Source organism: Grosmannia clavigera (genome assembly GCF_000143105.1).
Source record: "Grosmannia clavigera kw1407 unplaced genomic scaffold GCSC_140, whole genome shotgun sequence".
Taxonomy (NCBI): Eukaryota; Fungi; Ascomycota; class Sordariomycetes; order Ophiostomatales; family Ophiostomataceae; genus Leptographium; species Leptographium clavigerum.
In genome coordinates this window covers 1,698,770-1,712,620 of record NW_014040801.1, presented here as the reverse complement: position 1 = coordinate 1,712,620, position 13,851 = coordinate 1,698,770, and the positions used below count along the sequence as shown (strand labels likewise).

Below are 13,851 nucleotides of genomic sequence, written 5' to 3'. Positions count from 1 at the left end.
GACGAACATTAATGTAGCCGGACTGTAGTTTAAGAGCGTTTTGATCGGCTCGCGCGACGACCCTTCCGTTGCCGGATTGTGCGTTCAGCTCTCCAATCGATACCCTCGGTTTATCGAATCGGGGAGATCCTTCGATTGCGACACTGGGCGAGGCGCTCTTTGGGGGGCGACGAATGCTTGCGGTGTAACCCCACACTATACGGAGCAACTTCCCATCGGGAGCGACTCGCGCGTCGTTCCGAACAGACGTGAACGAAGATGGAGAGGAGGGGCGGCGTCGAGCTGAGATCGTTGCTATGTTTGTGGCCGGTGTTTTCCTTTTTGGGGATGCTGGGTTCCGGAAAGGCAAGGAGAAGATGGGGGAGTTTCCAGAAAAAGCAAGTAGTGAAGTGTCAGATTGCGGAGGATAAACGGGTTGGGCGGAAAGTCTCAGCCAAGATTCTGTTATGGCAAACGGCAATTTGGCCGAGGCGAGAACTGAGGACGAGGAAAATTGAAAGAGGCTGCGCCGAGTATAAGCAGTTGATGAGAGTTAGAAAAAACAGAGCCAGCCAAACCGCGAGCGAAGACACGGCCAAGGGCAATGTAGCGTGGTGCGACAAAGAGATGTCGGATAGGCGGGACGTGCGCCTAGAATGAGGAACAGCACGCGTAGCAGGCTAGGACGGGAATTAGCGATAAGAGAGGCTGAAAAGCCCAATGCGCCGTCGAAAAAGACAGGGCCTGAGATGGCGGAGATATAGGCTGGCAAGGTTAGCTCTTATCGTCTGTTATATTATTCCGTCCCCGGCCGTGTTGTCTCTTTCGAATAATAATGGGGGCGGGATCCTTTTTTTGGTGGAAACGCAAGTAGCACAGCAGAGGAAATGAACAGACGGGACGGCTCAAGGACGACAGGCCTGCATTTCGTACGGAGTACTCGTAAGGCGACGTGACGGCGAGGGAAATTGGAGACGGAAATGCAAAATGGAAGGCGGGAAGGTGAACGGACAAGCGAGCACGGGAGAGAGATAACGAAGCGCGAAATACAAGACAATAGGCGAAGCAAGACAAAAAGGGATGCAAGACGTCAATACTCACATGGCGGCTTGGACGAGGAAACAACCGAGCAAAGCCCGACGCGGAAGAGCTAGGGGAAAGCGTCTACAGAAGCGAAAAAAGGCAGGCGACGTCCGTGCAGCGAGAGAGAAAGGGAGATAAGCAGTCCGAGTGTTGCGGGGAGAACGACGATCGTGTTCGTACACAGACGGGTAGGAAGACGCTGGAGGAGATTATAAAGAGGCGGAAGAGATGAAGGGACGCGGGATGGGATGTGAGCGTTCGAGAACGTGAGGACATGAGTGAGCCGACGAATGGTTGGGCCGGAAGCGATATGATGAGCGACGATAGGCGGCACAGAGGACAGATGACAAGCCAAGCCTGGGGGCCCTTATTTACGAGTAGTCGATCCTATGCGGCCAGGGGCCTGAAGAAGCTAATATGGGGAAGCTATACTCCGTACGTTGAAGGGAATGAGGCGCGGAGTGGGTGTGTGGGTGCACCGGCTTGAGGTTGCGTTTAGGGGTAGGGGGGTGGGGGGTCACAACAGAACGGGCTAGGAGGAATTTAAAATAATATCCGTAGAGAAGAGAATTGAGAGCGTGATGACGGTGGATGGAATGGACTGGGTGCAGCGTGGCCGCCGCTGACAGAAGACGAGACAGCAGAGTGTGGTAAAGGAGAGGAGTAGGACGAGACAGCAGGGCAGCCTGTGGATGGAAGGGGAAGGAAGTTTGTTGAGGAGTCACAGTCAGGACGTCTAAGTCGTCATGAGATACAAAGTACATAAGATACATACGCCATAAAGAGCGCGATGAAAAGGAAGGAGACGATACGCCGAGCAAGCGCTACCGGGGACGAGCGAATGGGAGGGTAGCGATGAGATGGTACGGTTGCGTTTGGCAAGCCGTAGTATTACAAAAGTGGGAGAGCGTTGGCTGCATACGTCGTACACCGTAAGCTTACAAATGAGGAAAGAAGCCAGGGTGACCTGCCGTGCAGATCTGCCATTAAGTTTGAGAACGGCTCGCCTCGGCACAGCGAGACCGAGCCCGTAGAAGGCGACATCTGGCAGGCAAGGCCAAGCAGCACAGGACAGGGTTAATACGTGCTCGTAGAAGCAAGAGCCGCTTGAGATACAGCTAATAAGCGATTGCCAGGATGTCAGGAACGGTGCATCGTACGGAGTACTCTGTAAGGAGCACTCGCCAGTGACAGCACAACACAGGTGGCGCAATAACCGAAAACGGCGCTACAGCATAGCCAGCCAACTTTAGCTCAGAAGGGCAGCTGCTCTGATTATAGCACGCTGCCATGCAGAAAGCCGCTGCGCTAGCGGGCTCGGCGCAGAGAATATCTGCTCTGCTAGCAAGGCTAGCGCAAGGCCCGCAGACGCCTGCCTCAACCGGCCAAAGACAGAATGGTGCAACGCACATGGCGACCCTGTCATGTGGGTCCGATAGCCTAGGCGAATCACCGCCTAGCGGATATGGCATCTGTGCGTGCTCTACATAGGATTGCCCCAAGACATGCGGTCAATGCCTCTCGAAGCAATTTGCAGTCCTGACAGAAATGGCGCCGGTTCGACAAGTACGATACGCTCCGTTGAGCAAGATTGTAAGATGCATAGACAGTCGATTACGCTTTGCTATGACTGTGCCTCGTTCACGAAATGCTAGCTGCGCCTGCGCATTGCCAGCGCGACCACTATTGCCGCCATTGTTTCATCCTTCCGTTCATGGAGACGATGGCAAGCTGGTGGGCAAAGTGGCTCATCTGCGTCCAGTACCACCCCTGACGACTCGTCAATTTAATCGCCCGATCTCAGATAGCCATTTGCTGCCGTGTTTTTTGTGGCTGCCCTCCACGTGTCTGGCCGTATTCGAAACAGAGGCCCAGGACCCAATCGTGCATAGCTCTCTTGCAACGCGCCCTGCATCTTGCCTTTCCTGAAACCGGCACTTCGGAGGGCCTGTCAGCTTACATAGAGAGTGCGACGTGGTAAAAGGGGGACGCCTGGCTGTCAGCATCCAAACCAGTTTCGGACCAGATATACGGAGTACGAGTGATATGAGAGGCGCATGAGGCACGGCACAGAAAAAGTGGCCCCCACGAAAGCAACAATCCAAAAGACTCATTGGCCGCCAGGAATCACGCCAACAAGAGCCCATCACAGAGACTCGCCAATGGGCGCGTCAAGCTGCCTTTCTCCCTCTCTGCCCATGAGAGCGTGACCGTTCCTTCTGCCTTCAGAGAGATGAAGGGGCATGTCGTTGATTGTGTCGACCAAACTCGTTCTTACATACTCGTATTCCGTATTCCGTACGTCGTACTTGTCCTTGTGATAATTACCCCCCACAAAACGAGTTAAGGGGCCGCCCGCTGTGATCCGCGGCCAGGGAGCAGATTGCCAGAGGTCCTTTATGCCTTTGCTGTCGCAGAATGCTCCATCTGGGCAGTGCAGACAGTGTCGACAAAAGTGACAGGAAGCGGCCAGCTGCGCACTTTGGAATGTATGCTGTATACGACTACTCCGTAGTCGTACAATTTCATCCCGAGAAGAACAGCACAAACACATGGCCACTGCACCACCCGGAAAGCTTGTCAATCCTCCCATGGCCTTCCTCTTTCTTTATAGTGGCCCCCGCATCATTCTCCCACTGCCATCGCAGGTTGGCAAGGCAGGTTCGAGAAGACGCCCCTGTTTTCGAGTTTCCCTTTTCGGCCATCTGCGCCCGTGCAATCAGGGATGGCGAAGCCCTTGCAACCTCTACGAGAAAGACAGGCCAACGACCGCCTACAGGGCTGCAGTTCCCAAATTCGGGACCGAACTCCACAATAGATCACATGACCGGGATATCTATCATCATATCTTCACGAACACAACCAGCATATGAAACCTATGCTTCCTATGCTTCCTATGCTTCCTATGCTTCCCGCATGACACCGCCCTAACTGCAGCCATCCCAGCCCTGGTCCCCCGAAGCCAAACCAAAGGCGAGGGTATCCTTCTGCCACAACAGGAACACCGAAGCGCGCAACCGCGACAGACAAAATATAAACTGTAGAAAACAGGTACAGATATCACTTCATTCGGTTCCGGAATGCCATAAACTGGCGGACGGCCCGCTCGTGTTCTGTACACGACTCAGACCACACCGATCGGATCTCGGCGTCTTGGCCCATCCAGCCCAGGTACTCCGTGATGCCATCGTCACCCATCGTTGTCAGCCAGGCAAAGTTGCCCTCGCGCCGCTGCTTCTCAATGGCATGACGCCGAGCCAGAAAATGGTCCACGTAGAGGTTGTTGAACTCGGCCCACGCCTGCATATAGTGGCGAAACTCCACCACATACAACTCCCACGCTCCGCCTGACGGCTGCAGCCCGGGAACAGCCAGCGCAGGCGGTGGGTGTGGTGCTGTCGGCGCCTTGGGGAGGCTGATAGACTCCTTTCGATCTGCCTTCTTGATCGGTAGCTTGGCCGAACATTTGCTTTCAAATGGCAGAGTTGTCCGCAGGTCATTCAAAGACCCCAGCCCGCTACCTGTAGCACCGACCTTTGTTTCGGCGAAAGGCTCCACCTTCTTCATGTCGGCGAGGCTGATGAGAAACTCCTCCGAGTCTTCTGAGCCGCCCACTGTGGTGCCAGTGGCTGCTGCATCGACAGCTGCCTTCTTGACGTCGCCAGCCCTCCATTCCGGCCGTGACGGCTCGACCGGAATGTTTCGCACCCCAGTCGCCTGTGCTTCTCCAGGGCTTGCTGAACCGTTTGCCGAGCCGTTTGTGGAGACGTTCGTGGAACCATTCGTCGAGCCGTTCGTCGAGCCATTCACTTGGCTCGTGGTGCTCTCCTTGGGGCTGTCAGTCCGTTCGGGAATAGCTGTCGGCCCAGGTGAGTCAATCTCCATGGCAACAGGGCTAGCAAACCTCTCGCCGTTGCCGAACTCGCCGTCGGGAGCTTCTGTGGGCTGTGATGACTTGCCCTGCTCTGTGTCACTTCCTGCGGCAGTAGAATCATCACTCTCGTCCACCACAAAGGTCCTGGTCGCTGACCGCACAGGCCGCGGCTTTTTGTTAGGACGCATGGAGAATTGTGTGGGCGTAGCCTTGCGAGGCACCTGAGGAGCAAAATGCTCCAACCCAATCTTCTCGGTCCACTTCTCCGGATTGAATCCGCCGCTCTCCTCGACACCTCCACTTGTCTGAGTGTCCTGTGTCTCGGTCGCCGCAAGCGGAGGGCGCGGTGGTCGCGGAGGTGTCTGCGGAGGCGCCTTCGAAGGCGAGGGAACAGAGCCTGCGCCTAGAACGGTGAAATCTTTGCCTGGTGACTGAGACTGGCGGCCAACACGGCTGCCAGACTGAGAACGGCGAATTCGCGAAGACAAGTAGTCGCCCGACCCACTGTCAGAGCTGCCGGCGCTGAACTTCCACGCCGCATTCGCCTGTTCTTCCGCAACAAAGCGGGTGTTGATGCCCTCGGCGCTGCTGCTCATAAAACGCCCCGTGTGGCGCGGTGCCTGGCTGGGTGTCATGGGCGATGCAGGGTCCGGCGTCTGGCCATCGAAGGAAAACTTGGAACTAGAGTAAGCGATTGGGTCAGCATGGCTGATCGACGACAGGCTGTAGCCGTCTGGCAACCTTTGCCGTCTTCTTCTTTTATGCTGAGCATCCTCGTCCATATTGTCTGGTGCCTGGGAAGAGTGCGCGTGGGGATCGAAGATTTCGACTTTGCAGACAAGCTTTCTCAAGATCTCAAACTGTTTGCTTTCGAAATCCGAGATCCCCGTGCTGTCCGCATCTCCACTTGGAAACGCCCTTGAGTGCGGCGCTCTCAGTTCGGATGGTGACTTCTCCATTTTGGAAGCAATGGGGGTGTCCTCTGGTGGTTGTGTTTGCTGCTGAACTCCAGCGCTTTTTCCGCCAGCCACTCTGGCTGGAGGGGGGGGCTTCAGAGGGGTGATAGTGGCCGGAGGAGGATGTGGTTTTGGATGTGGTGCTGCGTACAATATTGGGCCATCTGTCGCAGATGCAGGAGCTCGACCCGGTGTGTCGGCTGCAAGACATGACCAGCCACGTTAGTATCCAAACAACGATATGAATGTTGTGCAGACAAGCACAGTCACGCACCAGGAGTCTCGTGTTGATTTTCCCGTGCCGCTTTCGCAATTGGCGTCGTGGGGGGCTCATCCTCTTCCTGTCGCATTCGGTAATGCATGTCAAACTGAGGCATGGGAGTAGACGATGATGAGAATTTGTGTCGAAGTGCAGGGCCGGTTCTTGTTCGAGCTCCGGTTCTTGTTCCGGAACTAGAGCTAGTCTCGGAACTACCAGAACTACCAGCGTTGTCACGGCCCGGGGTCTCTGCCGTACTCCAGGCAGACCCTTTTGCGCTCGCCCTCCCCGTACCGTCAGACTCGTCAGGCAGGCTGGAGCTTCGACGCCGGGACGATGGTTTGTCCTGTGCCATGGGCCCTCGTTGACTCCTGGTCCGGCTCAGATCGGGGAACGGCACACCGTCAAACGGGTTGAACTTCTCACCACCGTGGGTCTGATAGGGTGTGCTCTGGCGGGTATCAAAATAAGCATCTTCTGAGATGTCGGCCGAGCGAGAATCCTCTTTACGCTGGCTTCGTGTTGGCGTAGTCCGGCCGGACTGGCCTCCCTGGCGAGCGGTCCTCTCTTCATAGCTGGAGCTGTGGTTGCGGCCTGTGAAATAGTTGCTTGTATTTGGCGCCGGAGGCTCGTCACCCATGGGAGACCGGGGAAAGAAGCCCGTCGGCCTGCGCGATCCAAAAGAAGCATCGGCCTTTTGCTTCTGAGATGTTGTACGCGGTGGCGGTGGGGGCATGGAGGAGGACGCAGACGGATTAGAAGCCGCTGTGGGAGCTGGCCTGTTTCCGAACCCATGAGCCCGGGCATCAGGACCGGCGTATGCAGCACTGGCGCTTTGGCCTGTCTTTGTCGGCTTTGGACTCGGGCGCATGTTCTTCCAAGCTTGGTAGTGCGTCTCGCCACTGTCCCGGCTCGCCTTGGCCGTTGGCGGCTGGTTAAAGGTCGAGTATCGGTGCGCAGACGCCCCTGCGGAAGCCGGTGGGGGGTTTCGTGGCACTGAGGAGGTGCCGTACCCGCGAAAGGCCGAAGTGGGTGGCTGACCTGGTCGTCTAGGCGGTGTCGGATATTGGCCTGCGACATCCTGCCACGGGTTTCCTCGGACACCCGAGCCGGTCGGGAAGCGGCTGGCCGACTTCCGGTTGCGGTGGGCATCGTACCGTATTTTCTGATCAGGATTCGACAGAATCTCATGTGCCGCCTGGATGGTCTGAAACTTTGCGTTGACTTCGGTTTCTTTGCCAGGGTTGCGATCGGGATGGTACTTCATCGCTACACTCTGATATCAGCAGGGGAGCTGGCACGAGATAGCCAAGGGAAATAGAAATGGAGACTGACCCAATCTGCGGAACTGTTTCTTGATGTCATTAATGTCTGCAGTCGGAGGCAGCTCCAGGTCGGCATAGTAATCTCTGTTGAAGTCTGTCTTGGACATTTTGGCAACGGCTGGCACAGCAGCAAAGGTGGCAGACACAGCTCAGGTATATTCCCCCAGTCGTCTTGTTATTCGTTGACTTGTGGCTGTTTTGCGACGTCGTCTTCTTGTTGCAGCAGAGCGGTCGTAGGGGAGGGTGGGAATGATAGTGTTGCCAACATGAAATGACTTGGTGGGCGATTTTTGTTTGCTTCTGTTCAGATGCAACAGGTGAGCCAGAAGTGAACGACAAAGGGAGTTGGCTGCTGAGACGAAAGACTATCTGGCGCGGGGGGGGGAAACAGCAGTGTCAGCAAGTGAGAACGGCAGAGCAAAAGACATGAGACAGAAGGAGACGCATATCGACTGTGCTATGGAGGGAACAGGTGCGCGTCCACTCAGCTGCGTCACCGGGAATGAGGGAAACGTGTGACACGGATTGGAGAGGCTGTACTCCTCCGTAGATGAGAGGCGGACTTTTGAGCAGCAAGGAAAACAGCAGGCATTTCTGACCTCTCTCGTCTTCTCTGGTTCTCTCCACTCAAGCCCTCCACTCCACAGCCCTTCTAGGCTCTGCGTAATTTCGTCAGCCGAACTGGTGCGAGGGGGGGGGGGGGGCTCAGAGTCGCAGTAGATTCTTCGTCTGGTTGCTGTGCTGGAAAAACAATCGGTCTTGGTTCTCGTCGTCGTCCGCGTGCGGTCGGTCGTCTTTGGCAGGGGTGCCTCTAAAAAGCGGTTGACGGGACGCAACGAGGGGAACGTAAGCAGGACACGCCGTAAGGATCCCAGCCCGGTTTCCTCCCTCTTCCTTTTGCGGTTATTTCTGGCGCCGTGCAAGCTCACCTTGGCGCGTGTGCATGTGAGGGAGGCGGAGCCTGTCAAAGTCTAGAAAAAAACAGGGTTGCCTTGGCCTATAAACTAGGCCGAAAAAAAAACAATGCCCGGCCAGTGTTCGTGTGGCTGCCTCTTTCGTGCATCTTTGCTCGTGACAGTCGTTGGCACCACTACAAGCACAATGTTGTAATATCTTGCTGTAATAGTGTTCTGCCCAACTCCCACAACTTCCACATGTTCTATCTTTTTGTCTTGAAAGCCCCACCCACTGTCATGGCAACGCCACACAGCCTAATGACGTAGGTGCAGCTGAATGCGGCTGGATATGAGGCTATTTCATGAGCCATAAAGTGCAATCGGGCTGTGCTCTACACCCATACGTTTATCTTCAAGCGTTCTGTTTCCGGGTCCTCTCTCCATCTCTCGCCAAAACCATGCCCTATTCATACAACTATACAAACGCCGTGCCCAACTGGGCAGATTCAAAACAGTCCAGCGGCCTCCTCTCCTCTTATGCCTGCAGTAGCAATATACCTTGCCCCAATGCTCGTTGTTGTCCCCCAAAACATGCCCTTTTCCCCCCAAACACAGCCATCGCTTACATCATATCCTTGTTCAGCTCGTAGGTCCATCCTCCCTCACGCCGTATCTTGTCGCGTGCGGCAAGATCCTTCCTAATGTCATCCTCCGTCAGACGGTCTGTGCCGCTCCAGTTGGCACTGCTGGTCCGCGCACGGAACTTGTTCCACCTGTCTTTGCTCTTGCTGAACACCTCCTCCATGTTCAGTGGCCGCGGCGGCCCAAACACCTGCATCGGGTCCATCGTCTCCTGTTGCATCAAGGCTCTCCGGAGATCGGGCGAGTCTGCCCATGGTGCTACGTTGACATTGCTATCCTCGTCGCTGTCCTCGTCGTCCGTCTGGATCTCGGGCAGTTCGATGCCATCGCCGTTGGGATAGCGAGGTGACGACCGTGCAACCGACTTTGCCGTAGACTTGCTTGTCAGTGGCACGCCAGCCGGTCGTGCAGGCGTCTTGTGGGGGTTGGATGCAGCTGAAGCTGAAGCAGCAGATGCCGAAGCTGAAACTACTGCATTGGTGTTTGGTGCAAACGAGATTGTCGCTTTGGAAACCTGTGCCATGTCCAGCGGGTGGCCAGCCCGCATCTGGTGGTTGTGCTGCGATGTCACCGTCGTCTTGAAGAGGTCGCGCGATATGTTGGCCGTCGACGGTGCTGTTGCATATCCGTTTCCATATAGTGACTTGTTTGGCAAATCCTGTCTTGTCAGCCGGTGTTCTTCACCTCTCAAGAGAATCAGCACATACCTTTTTGAACACTCCCGAAGGCCGGACTGGCGGTCCCTTGATGCTGGACACACGCGGGATATGGCCTCCCATTTCGAGCTCATCCTCGTCGAACTCCTCGCTCAGCCGAATTCTCTTGGCCTCCTTGGCCTGGTATGCCGCAGCATTGCCACTGTTGGCCGTCACAGATCTGCCGTGGGCCTGGGTGTGATCCGTGGCAGGCAATGGCCGTTTCGACAGGGACTTGCCTGCGTTGGAAAGAGCCGCATTCACCGGCCGATGTGCCTCGTCCTGAGAACGATGCCCCGAGGTTGCCGTGGCCAGTCGAGATTGCGGTCGCGATGGCTGCTGACCGGCGGTCTCGCTTCGCCCATAGTCTGACGGCCCGCTCGGTAGCTGTGTTCGCGGTGCTGGCGGCGGTGCTCGTGTCTGCTTGGCCTTCTCGATGGCTGCCTGTCTCAGTTGTGCTGCCGCTGCTGCCTTCCGGGCCATCTCGGCCTCCCGCTCCTTTTGTTGGTCGAGCCGCCGCTGTTCTTCCTGCTCCTGGTTGGCTGCCCTCTTCCTCTCCAGCTCTGCCTTGTAGTCACGCTTGCGCTGCGCCTCTCGCTCCTCTTGCTCTTTCCGCCGTGCTGCGAGGTCCAATGCTTTGGGCCGGCCGGTGCTGGACACCGAGCTCTTGAGGCTCTGCAGGGACGGTTTCGTGTGCAGCGACGCCGCGCTAGCCTTGCTCTTGAGCTGATGCGATTGCGATTGCGACTGCGACTGCGACTGCGACTGCGACTGCTGCGGCCCCGTGAGAGTTTCATGCGGCGTTGCAGCAAGCGCGCTGTTCGACGGGTGGAACTGTGACTGCTGCTGCGAGCTGGATGTGTTGACGCGGATGACAGTCGGCGCCTGCTTGGCTTTCGAGGGCGCTTCCTTTGTAGGCTTGATAGGACGCCGGATCGTGCGCTTGGCCTGGGCTGACCGAGGGACGGATGCGTTTGCCAGGACTGTGCTATGGGCATGAGGGCGCGTGTTTTGAGATGGATCTTCCGTATCTGCATCAGGCTCCAGATGTTGCGTCTTGGCCTTTCGTGGACTGGGCTTTGCCGGCTTCGCAGGAGCGCGAGACGGAGAGCTTGCCGGCTTTTGCTGGTCCTGGACAGCAGGCTGCCGCTGCGTGTAGTCGTCTGCGTTCAGCTCGTCGTCGTCATTTTGTGCCGACTGCTGCAGCTGCGCCTGCTTTTGAAGCTGCTCCTGCTGTGCCGCCTTCTCTTCGCTAAAGATTCGCGCTTTCTCGCGTTCCTTTTCGCGTTCCTTCTCCAGCTTCTCAAAGCGGTCTTCCATTCGCAGGGTCTCCTTCTCCTCCTTTTCCCGGATTTTCTGTTCGCGACGCTCCCGCTCCGTTGAAGCCCGGGTCTTGCGGATGTTGGGACGAGTCGGACTGACGCGTACCGGAGACTCCGGCTCAGCAGAGGTGGCAGCTTGTTCTGCGTTATAGTCGCCTTCAAAAAGCAGTTTGGCAGCTGCAATTTGCCGAGAAAGGTCAGGGTAGCCAAGGTCCACGCTCACGCTGCCGTGGCGTAGAGCCAGGGACTCTGTTGAGGGCGCCAGGTTCATGCCGAGCCGCAGCGTGGAAGGAGACAGAAGCGACGATTTACCCTCGGCACTCAGTGCCGCACTGCTGGCAAGCAGCCCTTTGGAGCCCTTGATGATCGAGGTAAGCTTGCTCTTAACCTGCCTGAGAGGACTGTCACGGAATGCGCGGGAAGGTGACTTTGTCGGTGAAGACGGCAGGTCTCTCAGGTCGGTCACAACCGACAGCCCGGTGCCAGAGACGTCGGTCGGGTAAGGCAATCGCGCAGCCATCAAGTCGGGAGCAAACAGCGACAAGGACGGGACGGACGCTGACTTCATGTGCCCATTGACGCGGGGACTGTTTTCGCGCAGGGCCATGACTTTTGTCTTCAAGGGTGACGCAGCCGCCACGGCACTTTGACGCTGCTTAGGAAGAACAAAGTCCGGTTGGCTGTCTGGTAAATCCTGCTCTTCGTCTGTGTCCGCAGAAGCAAAGGTTTCCGGCATGTTTAGCCGGGGACTGGTTATAGCAGTATCCGGGGGGGGCATGATCCAGTCCTCGTCGACCTCTTCCGGGAAAGCGCCAGGCGCCAGGACCGGGCTCGTGATTTTCTTCGGAGATGACAACGTGGCAGAGGGCTGCGATCTTTGCGGCTGTGCCAAGGCGGACAGCATGGTCTGCGTTGCGCCCGGAAGATGGTTAGCCAGCGACTTGGAGGGCCGTGGGCCGCTCGCCTGAGATTTGCCCAACATGCTGATCCGGTCCTGCAGACGCTGTGTGTATGTCTTGTTGTCAGACGTAGCATCCTCGTCGGCCTGCATAGCGTCATGAGAAGAGAAGACATCGTCGGCATCCAGCTCGTCGTGGTCGTTGTTCTCTCCGTCTTCCCGTTCTGCTGGTTGCGCATTGCCGAGACTCTTGCCGCCTGTGACACGGTTGTAGTAGCCAGCTCTGGCTGTGTCAGTGTGACTTGTGCGTGACGGTCGGGCAGCACCGCCAATGCTCTTATTCGATGTGAACGGTTCTCGTGCCGGCAGAGACGCGAAGTTCAGGCTGCTCTTTCGAACGACCGGGCGGACAGGACTTGTGTCAAAGTCTGGAGATTGTGATGCTTCCACCTTCTGCTCGTCTTCTGCTTCCGCTTCCGCTTTCACCTCGACTTCCTCTTCCATGTCTTCCTCTGGTTCATTGACGTCCATCTCGTCTTCCATGGCAACATGGCCTTGCGTCTTTGAAGGCGTCACCAGGGGAGAGGTGGGTGCTGATGGAGCCAGCAACGGATCGTCGGCAGGTAGTTGCCCCATAGCAGTCAAGAGCTCTTGGGGTGGCGGAAACGCCGGTGTGGTGGATTCCAGAGGGGAAGACGGTTCCTGCTGCTCTTGCTGCTCTTGCTGGTCCTGCAATTGCATTGGCGGTGGTGCCGGCTTTCGCTGTGGTGACATCGCCATCGTGGCACGAGCCGGAGAGGGGGACTTCACCGGGACAAAGGGAGACGAAGAGACTGTGATGCTGCCGGATGACGCGGCAGCCTGCGGTAGCATATCTTCGGTGGGCTCTTCTTTCGCGGAGTGGAACGAGTGGTCCGGCTGCGTGGGACTGCGGCGGCCACGAGCTTCGTCGGGCGACAACAGCAGAGGTGTTGTGCTCGGTTGTATCGGTGTTCGTGCTGCTGGTGTGGTGCTGGTCGGGACGTTGATGGCCTTTGGTCCTGAAGCAGCCTGACGCGTCGGCTGCAAGATCGGTCTTGTGCTGGACATGGCAAGATCGTCAGTATCGACATCTACATCGACATCGACATCCACGTCGTCATCGTCCTGGTCGGTCATGTCCTGGCTTCCATGATATCCCGAGTCTCCGAGCGACGATGCCGGCTCTGGTTTTCTTGCACACGCGGATGCCTTCTGGGCGCTGTGGAAGGTGTTTTTGCGGAAGACGGACGACGGCGTTTTTGCGGAAGGCCGGACCTTTGCCGGGCTCACACGCGGACTGGGGCTTGAGCCGGTTGGCCGGTCCTCGGCGACCCTGAATGTGGGCGAGTTCCGGCGCTGCTGCTGCTGGATCCCGGTGAGCTTGGAGATGGCAAACGGGTTTGGCGGGCCCTTGGGCGTGGACAGAAAGACGTCCGTCAGAGGCTGTGATGTCAGTACGGGGTGTCTGCGCGATGCAGGACGAGGGGTCGAGGAGAAAGGGCGCGTACTGCTCGGATGTCCCCCCTGGTTACTGTTCGTGCTGTCCGTGGTGTCTTTCCACGCAGCTTTCCGGGGGTCTTGAAGATCTCGGCGACGCTTCTGCAGCACGTGTCAGCATGGAGAACGGGTGCGTCGCGAGACTGTCGGCCGACAAACATTGGGTTTTCGGAAAAGATCTCGGCCATGTGCTCGTTCAGCCAGTCCATCTCGTTCTTGACCGAGAAAGAGAACTCCTCGGTCTCAGATTGGGCAATGTGCAGCGCCGTCGTGCGCTCCTCCACGATCCAGGGCGCTGCCCCGATGGGGTGACGCGGTCCTCTCATTGCCATGGTGGGCGACAGAAGACGTGTCGAACAAGGAAAGGGAAAAAAAAAAAGAAAAAAAAACGAGAACCAAGAGAA

General features: G+C 57.0%; 2 protein-coding genes across 2 annotated transcripts; both read right to left on the bottom strand.

The window, feature by feature from the left end:
• Nucleotides 1-4,122: 4,122 nt before the first annotated feature.
• Nucleotides 4,123-7,583, bottom strand: CMQ_894 (heat shock protein DNAj; the record flags this gene model as incomplete). The annotated part of the gene is made up of 3 exons (XM_014317973.1): nt 4,123-6,092; nt 6,446-7,420; nt 7,487-7,583. 3 exons carry the CDS (start codon nt 7,581-7,583, stop codon nt 4,123-4,125), a joined length of 3,042 nt encoding a protein of 1,013 aa, XP_014173448.1.
• A 1,411-nt stretch (nt 7,584-8,994) lies between these two features.
• On the bottom strand, nt 8,995-13,779 carry CMQ_1377 (inner centromere ark-binding region protein; the record flags this gene model as incomplete). Its single annotated transcript, XM_014318456.1, has 4 exons — nt 8,995-9,672; nt 9,722-13,393; nt 13,459-13,549; nt 13,607-13,779. 4 exons carry the CDS (start codon nt 13,777-13,779, stop codon nt 8,995-8,997), a joined length of 4,614 nt encoding a protein of 1,537 aa, XP_014173931.1.
• Between the last annotated feature and the right edge of the window lie 72 nt (nt 13,780-13,851).